Genomic DNA, 15164 nt, shown 5'->3' on the forward strand with positions numbered 1-15164 from the left:
TAACCCACTCCCCGTCCCACATATGTTCAGTTACTTGGGACCTTTGGATGCAATTGCATGAAGGTGGGTAGTGATCAATCCCTACCAGCGGCCAGTGGGCTCCATGTGCAGTTGCCTGACTGGACTAAATCCACATAGAACCCTTAACGCTAGTGAACAAAGGAGACTTCCATGAGTCCGGATCCAAACCCAGGAGCCAGAGGCAAAAGGTCAGCATCTAACCTAGCGATGCCACCCAGCCCCTATCTATAAGGGTTCTTAAGGCTAAGGATTTGCAAAGCTCCACATAGGAATTCATCACTCTTACTCACCTTCTCCTCGACATCCAAGCGCAAGGATGGCATCGATTTCAGCATGTGGCCATGGCGCCAGTTTGAGAAAACAAAATTTCCTTCTTGGTCTAATCCATTTCCTGCATTGAGTCGATTGGAGGGAGTTCCATACTGGAGGAGGGGTGAAAACATCAATTATTCCTCTCACAGAAACAGGGGCAAATAGCCCAAGAGTTGTACATTTTATACATCAATAGGGTCTGAGTAGATCGAAAATGCTCATTTCTCCACGGGTACAGATAGAACTTCCTCACATAGCAGGAAAAGTTGGGTCTCCAGCTACAGGATACAATGAGGTGATGGACAATGGATATGAATGCTGAAGTGAGCCAGTGGGGCAGCCAAGTGGCACAATGATTAGCACTGCTGCCTCACAGTGCCAGGGACCCGGCTTCAATTCCGGCCTCGGATAACTGTCTGTGTGGAGTCTGCATGTTCTCCCCATGTCTGCACGGGTTTCCTCCCACAGTCCAAAGATGTGCAGGTTAAATTGATAGTGTTGGGGGACTAGCAGGGTAAATACTCAGGGTTACGGGAATAGGGCCAAGATTCTCAACGGTCAGGCCTCAATTTCATCTATTTTCCCACAATCCCAGCTGAACACAGCCAATTCCACTAGCTGACTTGTGAATGGGAGGGAGAATTTTGTGGCAGGAATTGCAACCAGGGAGCTGAGACACACAACCTGGTTTACCCAGTAGCAGTGAGGGCCAAGGTTTCCTTGTAAGGCCCAGAACAAGATCTTTGCTTCTTCTGGCTCTCAAGGAAGATTGGATTCATAAGAACATAAGAAATAGGAGCAGGAGTAGGTCATCTAGCCCTTCGAGCCTGCCCCACCATTCAATAAGATCATGGCTGATCTGAAGTGGATCAGTTCCACTTCCCTGCTTTCTGCCCATAACCCTTAATTCCCCTGTCTATCAGAAACCTATCTACCCGTGACTTAAATATATTTAGCGAGGTAGCCTCCACCACTTCAACGGGCAGAGAATTCCAGAGACTCACCACTCTTTGAGTGGAGAAGTTCCTCCACAACTCTGATCTAAACTGCACCCACCCCGCCCCCTTATTTTGAGGCTGTGCCCTCTAGTCCTGCTATCCTTTCTGAGTGGGAGGATTCATCTATCAACTTATCCATCTGGGCTTTGACTTCCTCCTTCCAGCATGAAACTGTCACTGCCCCCCCACTCCCTCTGACTCTACATAGTCAGATCCCAATGTCCCCGTTACAATCCAATTAGAATCTTCAAAGAAGAACTCCACCTACTTCCCGCAAGTGTCTGGTTTATTGTAACTAGTTAACATCAACACATGGAAGATTGGGCAATGGGGAGGGTGGGTAAATTGGGCTTTATTGTCTAAGTTCACAAATAGATGGTGGACAGGATTTTCCTCTGCAGTGTGTTGGCAGTGGTGGGACGTGGTGCATCACTCGCTGGTGGTAGGATCTTATGGTCCCACCATTGACAAAGGGATTTCCCATTGAACGCACCCCTCGTCACTGGGAAAGGGGTGCACCACCAGCTGAGCCATTAGATCCCGCCGGCGTGAACGGCAGCAAGATTTGAGCGGATGTGCTGGAGAGTGAGTAGCACCTTTGGAACGGCACTCCAATAGTGCACCACTGCCTTGGCAAGAGGAGGGGTTAGAGAATGGGAGATACTTTCATACCATTCAAAATAAACTTGAAGCCAGAACAACTGAGGGAGAAAACCACAACACATTAATAGTTCCCAAAAAGTAACAATGGTTATAGAGAGACTGACACGAGACACAGAATCCGGCACAGAGAGGAAGCAGTGCCTGGGAGGATTGGATCAAATCAGTGACACCAAAATATTGAAATAGTTTCAATCTAAAGTAACCTTCAGTGCTTTTACTGAGTGAGAGATAATCAGCACTGATCAGATGTAATTCCAAACCCCAGGAAATCTGGTCGCCAGGCCTGGATGATCCAATTCCAATCTCTTGGACTGAATCATAGAATCCTACAGTGCAGAAAGAGGCCATTCAGCCCATCGAGTCTGCTCTGACCACAATCCCACCCAGGCCCTACCCTCATAACCCCATCTATTTACCCTAGCTAGTCCCCCTGCCAGTAAGGGGCAATTTAGCACGGTCAATTCACCTAACCTGCACATCTTTAGGAGTGTGGGAGGAAACTAGAGCACCCGGAGGGAACCCATGCAGACATGAGTAGAATGTACAAACTCCACACAGACAGCGACCCAAGCCAGGAATTATACCCAGGTCCCTGATGCTGAGAGGCAGCAGTGCCAAGCATTGTGCCGCCCTATGACTGCATGGTGAAAGACTGGAAACTATCCAGGTCATTCCTCACATCAATCCATCCCAATCTCATAGCGCGGTGAAAACCATTGCCAGGACTGTAAGATCCTCTGGTCGAGTGCAGTCCGCAAACCTGCTCGGAGAAATCCAGCCAGCAATGTGACTGGATTCTGGGGAGCGTTCTCACTGGCAAGGAAAGAAACAGATCACACTGGCGAATATGAGGCACCAGTCAAACAAGGTCACAAACTTTAATATAAACTCATGGGCGAGAATTTTATGTCCCTCTCAGGAGTAGGCTGGCATGGCTGGGGTGGGTGGAGGGAGGGGGCGGAAGCACTGTTACCTACCACTACCCCCTCCCCCTCCCATTTGTAGTATTTTACTGGTAGCAGGGAAGTGTAGGGTAGTCTTTCTGCACTTGGACCAACTGAGACCCTTAACTGGATGATTAATGCAGGGAACACCTTGCCTCTGAATTTTCAGCCGGTGGGAGGGTAAGGGGACGGGAGGGGAGGTAAGGGGAGGGTGGGTAAGGGGAGGGGGGCCAATACCTCCACCCAAAATTCTGGCCAATTTATTTATAATCTCAGTGACCTTTCAAAGTGCTCTGATAGAATCCCGACAGCACAGGAGGTGACCATTTGGCCCATCGAGCCTGTGCCGACTCTCTGACAGAGCATCTTACCCAGGCCCTTCTCGCCTGCCCTATCCCCACACGTTTACCATGGCCGATCCACCTAACCTTTCAATAAAGTAACAGTTCTCGCCACACCCAGGCCAGGGATTTTCCGAATTTGAACCCTACACATTCTGACTCAACTGCATTAATGCAACCACTGAGCACATAGGGGCAGCACAGTGGTTAACACTGCTGCCTCACAGCGCCAGGTCCAGGGTTCGATTCCCGGCATGGGTCACTGTCAGTGCAGAGTCTGCATGTTCTCCCCATATCTGCATAGGTTTCCGCCGGGTGCTCCGGTTTCCTCCCACAGTCCGAAAGACGTGCTGGTTAGGGTGCATTGGCAATGCTAAATTTTCCCTCAATACACCCAAACAACCGCCAGAGCGGTGGGGCTAGGAAATTTTCACAGTAACTTCATTGCGGTGTTAACATAAGCCTACTTGTGACACTAATAAATAAACTTCAAATAAATACACAGTAGTGCTCTATTATATTTTTCACATTGTTAGCCTACAGAACGATGACTACATCAACACTAATTAATCGGCTGTGAAGTGCTTTGATTTATTCTTGTCTGAAAGGGGTGATTTGAGGGGTTTAATTTTTTGATAAGTGATCATAAAAAGCATCCTGTCCCTTTAAGGTCAGCTGTATTAAATCAAATTCCAAGATTTTAGTCCGATTCCTTACCTGTGGAAGTTCCCACTCGGATTTGTCTCCTTCTGGGTTATAGTAATAGAACTTGCCACTGGCATCGATGTGCCTTATCCACTGAGAGTAAATACAACACAAAATCGAGGTCACACAGTATCACTTTCAGAGTAATCAATGTAGCAATCCTGCCGGAGAATTAACCGCTAAAGCCTTTGTTTGAATTACTATGAAACCAAAAGCACAAATTCCATGAACCTGAATTGAAACGGAAAAGTGAACGGAGCCACTGAGCAGCTCCTCGGAGATTTTAAATGCTGCAGTTCGAGTCCAATCTGACATCTTGCTCTGCAATAGACAGATAGATTGATACCCTACAGTGAAGAAAGAGGCCCTTTGGCCCATCGAGTCTGCACCGACCACAATCCCACCCAGGCCCTACCCCCATATCCCTACATATTTTATCTGCTAATCCCTCTAACCTACACATCTTAGGACACTAAGGGGCATTTTATCATGGCCAATCCACCTAACCTGCACATCCTTGGACTGTGGGAGGAATCCAGAGCACACAGAGGAAACCCACGCAGACACGAGGAGAACGTGCAAACTCTACACAGACAGTGACCTGAGCTGGGAATTGAACCCAAGTCCCTGGAGCTGTGAAGCAGCAGTGCTAACCACTGTGCTACCGTGGCGCCCAATGGCTGCACAAAGTTATACCACTGGTTCTGCGTACTTTTAAGTCAATACGCTCCACATGCAGTGGTTAGCACAGCTGCCTCACAGCTCCAGGGACCTGGGTTCGGTTCCGACCTTGGGTCACTCTCTCTGTGGAGTCTGCACATTCTCCCCGTGTCTGCGTGGGTTTCCTCCCACAGTCTGAAAGACGAGCTGGTTAGGTGGATTGGCCTTGCTAAATTGCCTCTTTGTGGCCCAAGATGTGTAGGTTAGAGGGATTAATGGGGTAAATGCATGGGGTTACGGGGATAGGGTCTGGGTATGATGCTCTGTCGCAGAGTCGATATAGACTCGATGGGTCGAACAGCCTCCTTCTGTAGAGATTCTACAATAAGCATTGTGATTCATTCATCAGTCTTTGATTTACAGCCAATTTTAAAAGAGGGTGTGGAGCAGAGAGATCTGGAGGATAATTGTGCACAAACTGGTGGAGGCAGCAGATTACAAAAGGAGGCAGAAAAGGCATGAGACATTCTGGGCTTCATAAATAGAGGCACGGAGTACACAGCAAGCAATAATGGACCTTTATAAAACACTGACCTAGTCTCAGATGGAATATTGTGCTCAATTCTGAACACTACACTTTACAGAGGTAGTTAAGGTATTAGAAATTACTTAAAAGAATGATTCCAGGGATGTGGGCCTTCAATTTCCTGGATAGATTGGAGAAGCTGGGATTGCTGCCCTCACAGAAGTAATGAAATGAAATGAGTTGAAATGAGATTTGATTGAAGTGTTCAAATTCAAGAGAGGTCTGGGCAGAGTATATCGGAATGGTTCCCATTGGCTGAGGGGTTGAGCACTGAAGGAGATCAAATGAAAGTTCCTTGGCAAAAGAACGAATAGCAAGACAACATAGATAGAATATAGGACATTACAACGCAGTACAGGCCCTTCGGCCCTCAATGTTGCACCAACCAGTGGAACCAATCTAATGACCCTCTAACCTAAACTATTCCAATATTACCCACATGCCTATCCAATAACCATTTGAATGCCCTTAAAGTTGGCGAGTCAAGGAGCAATGTTCTTCACACGGTGAGTGGTTGGGATCTGGAAATGCACTGCCTGAGACTGTGGTGGAGGCAGATCCAGTTATTGTTTTCAAAAGGAAATCAGAGGAGCACCTGAAGAAAATACACTTGCGAACCCGTGAGGAAAGATCAGGGAAGTGGAATCAGTTCAGGTGAGCTGGCAGAGAGCTAGCACAAAAGCAATGGGCCAAATGGCTTCTCTCCGTGCTGTCACCATTCGATGATGAGGTCGGCCAGGAGCAAGCTAGCCTTTTGGTACTCTGCTAACATTTAAATTGGGGGGGAAAATTTGTTCTCTGCAGCTAATGGTCCATTAGCACAAAGGTACCTTTTACAAATGTGTATTTCTACATCAGAGCCTCAAGCTGCTGATACGACACGAGGCATAAAATTGGAAACTTTTATATTCGAATCTCTACATACAAAGCCAGTCTCTCAAGAAACTCAACAATCTGGCCTCATTACTAAAAGCTTATTGAAAAATTATCTACAGTAGATTACTGGGAAATTGCATAGGAGTTTTCTACAGTGGAGGAAGAATCTGGACAATCAGTCAATGTAACAACCAAGGAAGGTCGGCACAGGAGATGCCCAATGATATTATCACTTGTCTATTAATCCAGAAACGCAACCAATGTTCTGGGAACCTGGGTTCGAATCCTGCTGTGGAGATGCCGGCATTGGATTGGGGTAAACAGAGTAAAAAAAATCTCACAACACCAGGTTAAAGTCCAATGGGTTTACTTGGTAGCAAACACCACTAGCTTTCAGGGCTCTGCCCGTTCGTCAGGTGAGTGGGGAGTTTTGATCACAAACAGGGCGTATAAAGGCACACACTCAGTTTACAAATCAGTATTCTGTAAACTGAGTGTGTGCTTTATATTCTCTGTTTGTGATCAGAACTCCCCACTCACCTGACGAAGGGGCAGAGCCCCGAAAGCTAGTGGCATTTGCTACCAAATAAACCTGTTGGACTTTAACCTGGCGTTGTGAGACTTCTTACTTTGAATCCTGCCACAGCAGATAGTGGAACTTGAATTCAATAAAAAAAACTGGAATTAAGAATCTTCTGATGACCATGAAACCATTACCAATTGTCGGACAAACCCATTTGGTTTACTAATGTCCTTGAGGGAAAGAAATCTGCTGTGCTTACCCGGTCTGGCCTACATGTCACTCCAGAGCCACAGCAATGTGGTTGACTCTCAACTACCCTTGGGCAGCTAGGGATGGGCAATAAATGCTGATGTGGGTATGCCGGCGTTGGACTGGCGTAAACACAGTAAAAAGTCTGACAACACCAGGTTTTAGTCCAACCTATTTATTTGATAATATACTCACAGTAGATGCTGGCCAGACAGCGATGCCCGTGTCCCATAAATAAATTAAAAAAACTCAAACGGTTGAGTAACTGATGTGAGCCTTTGATCATTCACGCTGGCTAAGAGACAGTGTTTGAAGTTGATAGCATCCCTGAACACAATGATTTTGGATTTCTCTGGCTTTGTAGATGTGCAGAGTACATTTATTTTAAATAGGTTAATTAAGATAGCAAAGGAAGGAATATGAGTGTTGCTGTGCTAGTCTCCCAGGGTGTCAGTTCTGTGCCTTACTCTCTGGGGAATAAAATCTTCAGAATGGAAAGTGACCAATTTCATTTGGTATGTGAAACACTGCAGCCACACAGGCACAGGAAAATGATTCTTACTTTTTCTTGGGTAACATCACTGATGTAAAGCAGCTGTCCATCTTGGTCCTTCTCGTAGGACCAGCCTGGGGGAGTATGCGGACCTATGGGTTGGTACAATGGTGAGTCCATTGGTGACTGGGGTTCACTGTGGTCATCCTGCGGCCAAGGCGAGGACTGCTGCCCATGCCCCAAATATCCCGTTGGACTGCCCTCGATGAATTCCGGGTAATCCTCTTCTGGAGTAGGAGGCTGAAAGAAAAATACCAAGGGGTGAACTTTCACCATCCAAACCCATTTCCTGCTGCATAAAATACCTGCTTACTGACGGTTAGAGAAACAGCCATAGTCTGAAATGATCAAGGCCAGAATTCTCTGGCCGTTCACACCAGTGGGAGTCTCTGCTCCAGCCAGTAGCACACCCCCATCCACAGAATTCCCAACACATGGGGCGACGCCAGTGGGAATTCCTATTGAGGCAGGGCCAGGAAATCCCGTTGCTAGCAAATAACACGCCGCTTCTATCCGGCAGGAAACAAGCAGCTGGAAGGCCAGAGAATCTCACCTTGAATGTTACACATGGAAATGGTGGTTCTTGTGACTGGATTGGTTAATGGTGCTGGCTGTGCATACATTTCCTGTTCAAATCCCTGTTTATAATCGATCTATAAAGGATTAGTAAACATACATTTTCTGCTCTCTTCTGAAGACAGTACCACCTTGTTGGGATATTATTCTAGACGTACTGACTAGATATGCATATCTCTAAATATGGATATATGCATATATCCTCCATGCATATCATCCTGCAGTGGCCAAATATCTTGGCATCATTCACGTTGCTCACGCTGGCATCGTTCACACTGAAGCCGATAAAGGATTGTTTGACAGCTCCATCGCAGAAGAGTCACAGACAACGCACATACGCCCCACGCAAGTGCCACAATCAGGAAGATGGTTTTCTATTCCTCTCCCACTCTTCCAGAGCCAAGATCACCTAACTTAGCCTAAGCAATAAATCAAACTTGATTTGTGTTCTAGGGTGACGCTGGTTGGTATTTTTTTGGGCGCTGTGATTTTGGAGGATCTTTTCCTATCGCCCATCAGTAGTTCATGCATGTGGTAAGCGCAAATCTATCTCATTGGTGGCGTAATCACTTTGTTCGTTCTTGGGGGTAAGGGTGTTGCTGGAGAGGTCGACATTTCTTTTGATCTCAATACCCTTGAAAAAATAAAGGGCCTTCGTCTTGAATATTTAGTATTAAGTGAGACTGAATTTTCTTTTGAATCTGTTGAGTGGTAGTTGGAAACCAGAATCAGGTGCTAGTATTTAGATAATTTTATGACAGGTCACCAATAGTCATAATCCTTTATAAAACATCATCAATGTTGTGTTCCATCTGTTTCCAGTATGTTAAAACAGAGTTCATTAGGTCGATGTGTAGTAGACTTCAGACAAAATAAGAACGTAAGAAATAGGAGCAGGAGTAGGCCATCTAGCCCCTCGAGCCTGCCCCACCATTCAATAAGATCATGGCTGATCTGATAGTGGTTCAGTTCCACTTACCCGCCTGCTCCCCATAACCCTTAATCCCCTTATTGGTCAAAAATCTGAGATTTAAACACATTTATTAATTAACAACTATTCTGGCCCTTTGCTTTTGAAAGCGTCAGATTTTGGGTTTGGCCTTTCATATTGATGGATAAGTCTCTGTCTGTGTGTTGGAAAGTACTTGCTGTGTATGATCACCAATAGGACAACTAACCCAATATACATGGTCCTTCGACAACCGTGTGGCATCAACAGATATGACAACAGTCTCTCAAACTCTAGCCAATTCTGCTGCATGCAATGTTTCCTATTGGTTGTGAGGCATTTTGGGGCATAGAGGTTATATAAAACATTATTTTGAAAACATTAGTTCTGAATGTGGGTGTTGCCAGCAAGGTGTGGTGACACAATGGTTAGCACTGCTGTCTCACAGTGCCACGGACCCAGGTTCCATTCCTGCCTTAGGTCACTGAGTGTGTTGAGTTTATACATTCTCCCATGTCTGCATGGGTTTCCTCTCGGTGCTCCAATTTCCTCCCACGGTTCAAAGAGGTGTGGGGTATGTGGACTAGCCATGATAAAATGCCCCTTAGTGTCAGGGGGAACTAGCTAGAGTAAATGCATGGGGTTATGGGGATGGAGCCTGGGTGGGAGTGTCTTTGGTGCAAACTCAATGGGCCAAATGGCCTCCTTCTGCACTGTGGGATTCAATTTCGGCCAGCAATTATTGTGTTTGCTGGAGATGTGGTGATGACTTTGCTTAAACGGTTACAATCCACAGCGATGTTCCTACCACGATGCTATTAGATGGTGGGGGTGGGAGGGGGGGGTTCCAGGAATTTGACACAGTGAAAAAAGTAAGAATGGCAATGTTTGTCCGCGTCATTACCTGGAGGTAATGGTGCTCCCAAGCACCTGCTGCCCCTGTCCTTTTAGGCAATGGAGGCAGTGAGTTTGAGAGGTACTGATGAGGAAACCTTGGTGAGCTGCTGCAGCCTCTCCTGTGGTTAGTGCAGTCATGGTGCACACTGAAGGTGAAGGGAGGCCAATGTTTCAGCCCTACTTACTAAAGCTAGCCAAAGCTTTCTTTCATTTCTTTAATACACTTTGACCCTCACTTGGGATTCATTTCCTGTCATAAAAACCCTGCAGTACAGAAAGAGGCCATTCGGCCCATCGCGTCTGCACCGACCACGATCCCACCCAGGCCCTACCTCTATATCCCTACATATTTACCCACTAATCCCTCTAACCTAAGCACCTCAGAACACTAAGGGCAATCAACCTAACCCGCACATCTTTGGACTGTGGGAGGAAACCCACACAGACACAAGGAGAATGTGCAAACTCCACACAGACAGTGGCCCAAACCGGAATTGAACCCAGGTCCCTGGAACTGTGAAGCAGCAGTGCTAACCACTGTGCTACCGTGCCACCCTCATTAATGGGTCAAATTTTTGGACAAATATCAAAGTCACACAACCTTTTTATATTCCAGTGCCCACCTCAAAGAGAGACAAATTGCCTCAATTTCCTGATGGTTTGAGGGTCACCAATGTTAAATTTTCCGAATGAATGAGATATTTAAATCTTGATGTGAATTGCAAAGCTAAATCTCACTACGCAGCACAAATCAATTCCATTGCCTGAGCCATTACTACACTGAGCAAGAAAATGGGATTGAGCGGTTTACTTTAGGATTTGGGCATTAAGATGGAAGAAGCATTTTGATTAGTTAGGAAATTGCTCCTTTTAACAGGAAGAGAGAATGGTGGATGAACAATGCAAATAGACAGGGTGGCATTTTCTGGCTGTTTCGACCATCGGGGGTGCAAACAATGGGAAAACCCACTAACAGCAATGGGATTTCACCGCTGGCAAATGACAGGCTGTGTCTGCCATCGCAAAACATGTTGTCCGGTTGGGTGGGGGTGGCAGGGGGGGATGCAATGGCACAGAATCCCATCCATGGGCTATTCAGAGAGGTTCCCTCACCAAACCACAAAATCATGACAAGAATCCACCAACTCCATCCAAGCAAATGCAACGAAAGACTCAACTTAAAATGGGATGAGTCAGGAAGCTATGCGGTTAAGTCAGATGGAATCTTTCCTTTTAAGTTACAGGGCCGTGGATTTATGAAGTAAGTTGGCAGCGAACTTGCTCATATAAAAGTAATTCAAGTCGAAACTGGTAGATTTAATAGATAGATAAGGAGTAAAGGCATTTGTTGGGATGGTGTGCAGTTGGGGTTGCTGTGTGAAAAGGTGAGGCCTGTCAGCTAGAATGGGTTTGGAGGTCACAGTTCCTGTTTTTATTGAATAGTTTCACGCTGTCATCACATTTACCAATATCCAACTCCCGGGTGTTTGTCCCATCCCCCAGTCCATCAAAGCAGGCACCAATCTATCTTACCAATCTGCCTTCTCAGCGTATGGCTTTGTCCAGCACACAGACAGATTGTCTGATCGACAATTTCAGTGGGACGCACAGTATTTGCCAGCCATTAAAACAAATAGGAGAAAAATGCCGTGGATCCTGCTGACCTTTGAAGCCAAATTCTCAATCCTGTGCTCCCACTGGGTGAAAACGTGATGCCAGAGGCACAAATTGGTGATGCATAGAAATGAGCCCCGTAGCGAAACAGGGATGGTCACGTACCCTCTGATTATCCATCCAGTCTGTCGTCCCTTCCTCCTGTTGATCCGGTGGCTCCCACGTCGTCTCCCCAGTTACAGGGTTGTAGTAATAGGGCTGGCCACTAATTTCATCAAGATGCGATTCCCATTCCACAAAGCGGCCGCCCGTGCTGGAAGTGCAGGAATGTGGGGTCTGCGGCTCCTTGCTGTCTGGATTATCAAACGGAGAGTCCCAGGTTGTCTCTCCAGTCACAGTGTTGTAGTAGAAGGGTTGCCCAGTTGCCTGATCAGTGTGCGTTTCCCATTCTTCCAGCTGACTGGTCGAGTTTGCGTCTAGACTTGCCGGTTCGACTGCGAGCTCCTGCCTCAGCTCTGTGATGTTCTGATACACCACCTCCGATTGTCCTTTAAGTTCCTTCAAAAACATAAACAAATAAAACAAAATGAGACTCGGCTAAATCTATTTAGAGACAAAGAGGAACAACTTGTAAGGAGTGGCACAGTGGTTAGTGCTGCTGCCTCACAGCGCCAGGGACCTGGGTTTGATTTCAGTGACCGTCTGTGTGGAGTTTGCACGTTCTCCTCGTGTCTGTTTCCTCCGGGTGCTCCGGTTTCCTCCCACACTCCAAAGATGTGCAAGTTAGGTGCATTGGCCGTGCTAAATTGCCTCTTAGTGTCCCAAGATGTGTAGGTTAGGGAGTTTGTGGGTAAATACTTGGGGTTAAGGGGAACAGGTTGGGGTAACATTGCCCCTTAATGTCAGGGGGATTACATGGGATTGCAAGGATAGGGCTGGGGTGGAAATGTTGTTGGTGCAGACTCGATGGGCTGAATGGCCTCATTCTGCATTGTCGGGACTCTATGGATTCTATTTTATGGATTCTATGTATTTCCACATTATCTTCCGTCACTTCAGGAGGTCCCGAAACGCATCACAACTGACAGAGTAAACCTTTGGCTAAAGCCCACACGTGTGATTGATATGAGCGATACAAATGTTATAATTTAATTTAAAAATAACAAGCCTGGGTTGACCTCTGGGGTCCTCAAAGCATCACAAAGCATTTTATAGCCTGTGGCTCACTTTTGAAAAAATACTCGCACCTGTTATGACAACAGACAATCCACCAGATTCCACAAACAACCAATGAATGGATGATGGAACATAGAACACTACAGCACAAACAGGCCCTTCGGCCCACAAGTTGCGCCAATCATATCCCAACCTACCAGGCCTATCTATAACTCTCAATCCCATTAAATCCCATGTACTCACCCAGAAGTCTCTTAAAAGACCTCAACGAATTCGTCTCCACCACCACTAATGGCAGCCGATTCCACTCACTCACCACCTCTGAGTGAAAAACTTACCCCTCACATCTCCTCTGTACCTGCTCCCCAGCACCTTAAACCTGTGTCCTCTCGTAGCGACCATTTCAGCCCTGGGAAATAGCCTCTGAGAATCCACCCTATCTATACCTCTCAACATCTTATAAATCTCAGGTCACCTCTCAACCTTTGTCTCTTCAGGGAGAAAAGACCTAGCTCCCTCAACCTATCCTCATAAGGCATGCCACCCAATCCAGGCAACATCCTTGTAATGATGACGTGATGTGTGTTATGTGCTGCAGGGTGAGGGAGGAATGTTGGCCAGGGCACCCTGACAATGGCCTTCTCCACTTGCATAATGTTTGCCTTCACACTCATTTGTGACTCATCTAAAAAAAAAATTGCCTGACGAGATGCAAGTCCAAAACACATGGAAATGGGGCAAGACAAATGTAATCGGCAGGAACGAGTAATATTTATACATCCAAACAAGGCCAGAAGAGGGGTTTTGGAACCAACCATTAACACTTCCATGTAATCAGCATATACAGGAATATATGGAAATACATTAAGCACAAAAAGAGATCACACGGTTCATATCCTTATAGCATTGTCATCAGCTATTCAAGTGAAGCTTGGTGTTACCATATGGAATGATGGCAATGAGCTTGGAATAAAATCAGGAGTTTTCAACTCTTTTGTCCTTTTTATTGGGGCAGAACCACGTTGTTTCATACCCATTTAGGACTGCGCAGCAATGAGAACTAGCAATCTTTTCCATGCAATCTTTGAGTCACCTGTTCTGTTCATTCACCACCGATGTTGGGACAGCTCAAATTAAGTAGTTTGCGCAGCAGGGCAGCATGAAATGAATCCTGCAGCAGATCCCTTGTTTCTTTTAAGCATTAATAATTGCTCTCCCTTTCTCCTAATACTGGAGTTAAAAGAGTTAGCCTCTACTTTCTCAGCAGACTAAGGAATTTGGCATGTCCACTACGATTCTCACCAATTTTTACAAATGCACCATAGAAAGCATCCTTTCCTGTTTCATCAGAGCTTGATATGGCTCCTGCTCTGCCCAAGAGCATGAACATAGCCCATGAGGGATGATCATTAACCAGAGGCCAGCAGGACTTGGGAGGTGATGTAATCAAATGTTTCAAGATACGTAGGGAAACGGATCATGCAAACCAACCTCCCACCCAATGATTCCATTTACACTTTCCACTGCCTCAGGAAAGCAGCCTACATAATTAAGAACCCCATGCACTCCAGAGATTCTCTCTTCCACTTTCTCACATCGTGAAAAAGGTACAGAAAACACGTACCAACGCACTCAAGAACAGCTTCTTCCCTGCTGCCATCAGACTTTTGAATGGTCCTATCACACATCAAGCTGATCTTTCTCTTCACACTATCTGTAACTATAGCACCGTATTCTAAACCCTCTCCTTTCCTTCTCCTCTATGTACTCTATGAACGGTATGTTTTATCTGTATAATGCAAGAAACAGTACTTTTCACTGCATCCCAACACGTGACAATAAAACCAATTGAAAATAGTCATCCAAACCTCACAACGGGAAAAAGAAACCAAATTCACAAATTTAAACACTTTTAAATTAGAATATTGTTCTTTTTCTTGTGCCTTTGTAATTCTCAAAAGCAGGAGAATTCCCCCTTTAACAATCCAAGCAGCATTGGAGAGCATTTTGGGAAAACTCCAAGCCTTGTGCTAAACGGATGATCACTAACCAGGGGCCAGCAGGACTTGGGAGGTGATTTAATCAAATGTTTCAGGATATGTAGGGAAACAGAGGAGAAAGGGAGAATCTATGTCTGCTGGCTGGTGAGTACAGAAATAGGAAGTCATTTGTTTACAAATTAAGAGTCCAATCTTTCAGCAACTATATTAGGAAACACTTATACATTTAAGGGGTGGAGCTCACTTCCGCAAGCAGCAATCAACACTTGATCAAAAGCAAATTTTAAATTTGAGATTGAAAGTTTTTTGTTATCCAAAGGAATGTGGGGTAAATGCAGTCATATGGAGTTAACTCACAGATCAGCTATATTTCAACAAATGTTGCAATAGGTTCGAGAGACAAACTCCTCCTGTCCTAGTTCCTCAGAGTGCACTAACAATCACTTTGGAATGAATATTACATGAATAAATGCAGCAGTCATTTTCACAGAATAGAATCTTAGAATCCCTATTGTACAGAA

General features: G+C 45.7%; 1 protein-coding gene across 2 annotated transcripts in view; it reads right to left on the reverse strand.

The window, feature by feature from the left end:
- The window catches only part of LOC145359080 (rho GTPase-activating protein 27-like), a 205005-nt gene that overhangs the window by 38199 nt on the left and 151642 nt on the right, over positions 1-15164 (reverse strand). For both annotated transcript variants that reach the window (XM_080213464.1, XM_080213463.1), the window contains exons 3-6: positions 11633-12025; positions 7441-7671; positions 3997-4077; positions 312-443 (exon numbers count right to left, since the gene is read on the reverse strand). In XM_080213464.1, the coding sequence (XP_080069590.1) occupies positions 312-443; positions 3997-4077; positions 7441-7671; positions 11633-12025 (837 nt within the window). The remainder of the gene's footprint in view (positions 1-311; positions 444-3996; positions 4078-7440; positions 7672-11632; positions 12026-15164) is intronic.

Source organism: Carcharhinus amblyrhynchos, chromosome 27, assembly GCF_965287045.1.
Source record: "Carcharhinus amblyrhynchos chromosome 27, sCarAmb.v2.hapA, whole genome shotgun sequence".
Classification (NCBI taxonomy): Eukaryota; Metazoa; Chordata; class Chondrichthyes; order Carcharhiniformes; family Carcharhinidae; genus Carcharhinus; species Carcharhinus amblyrhynchos.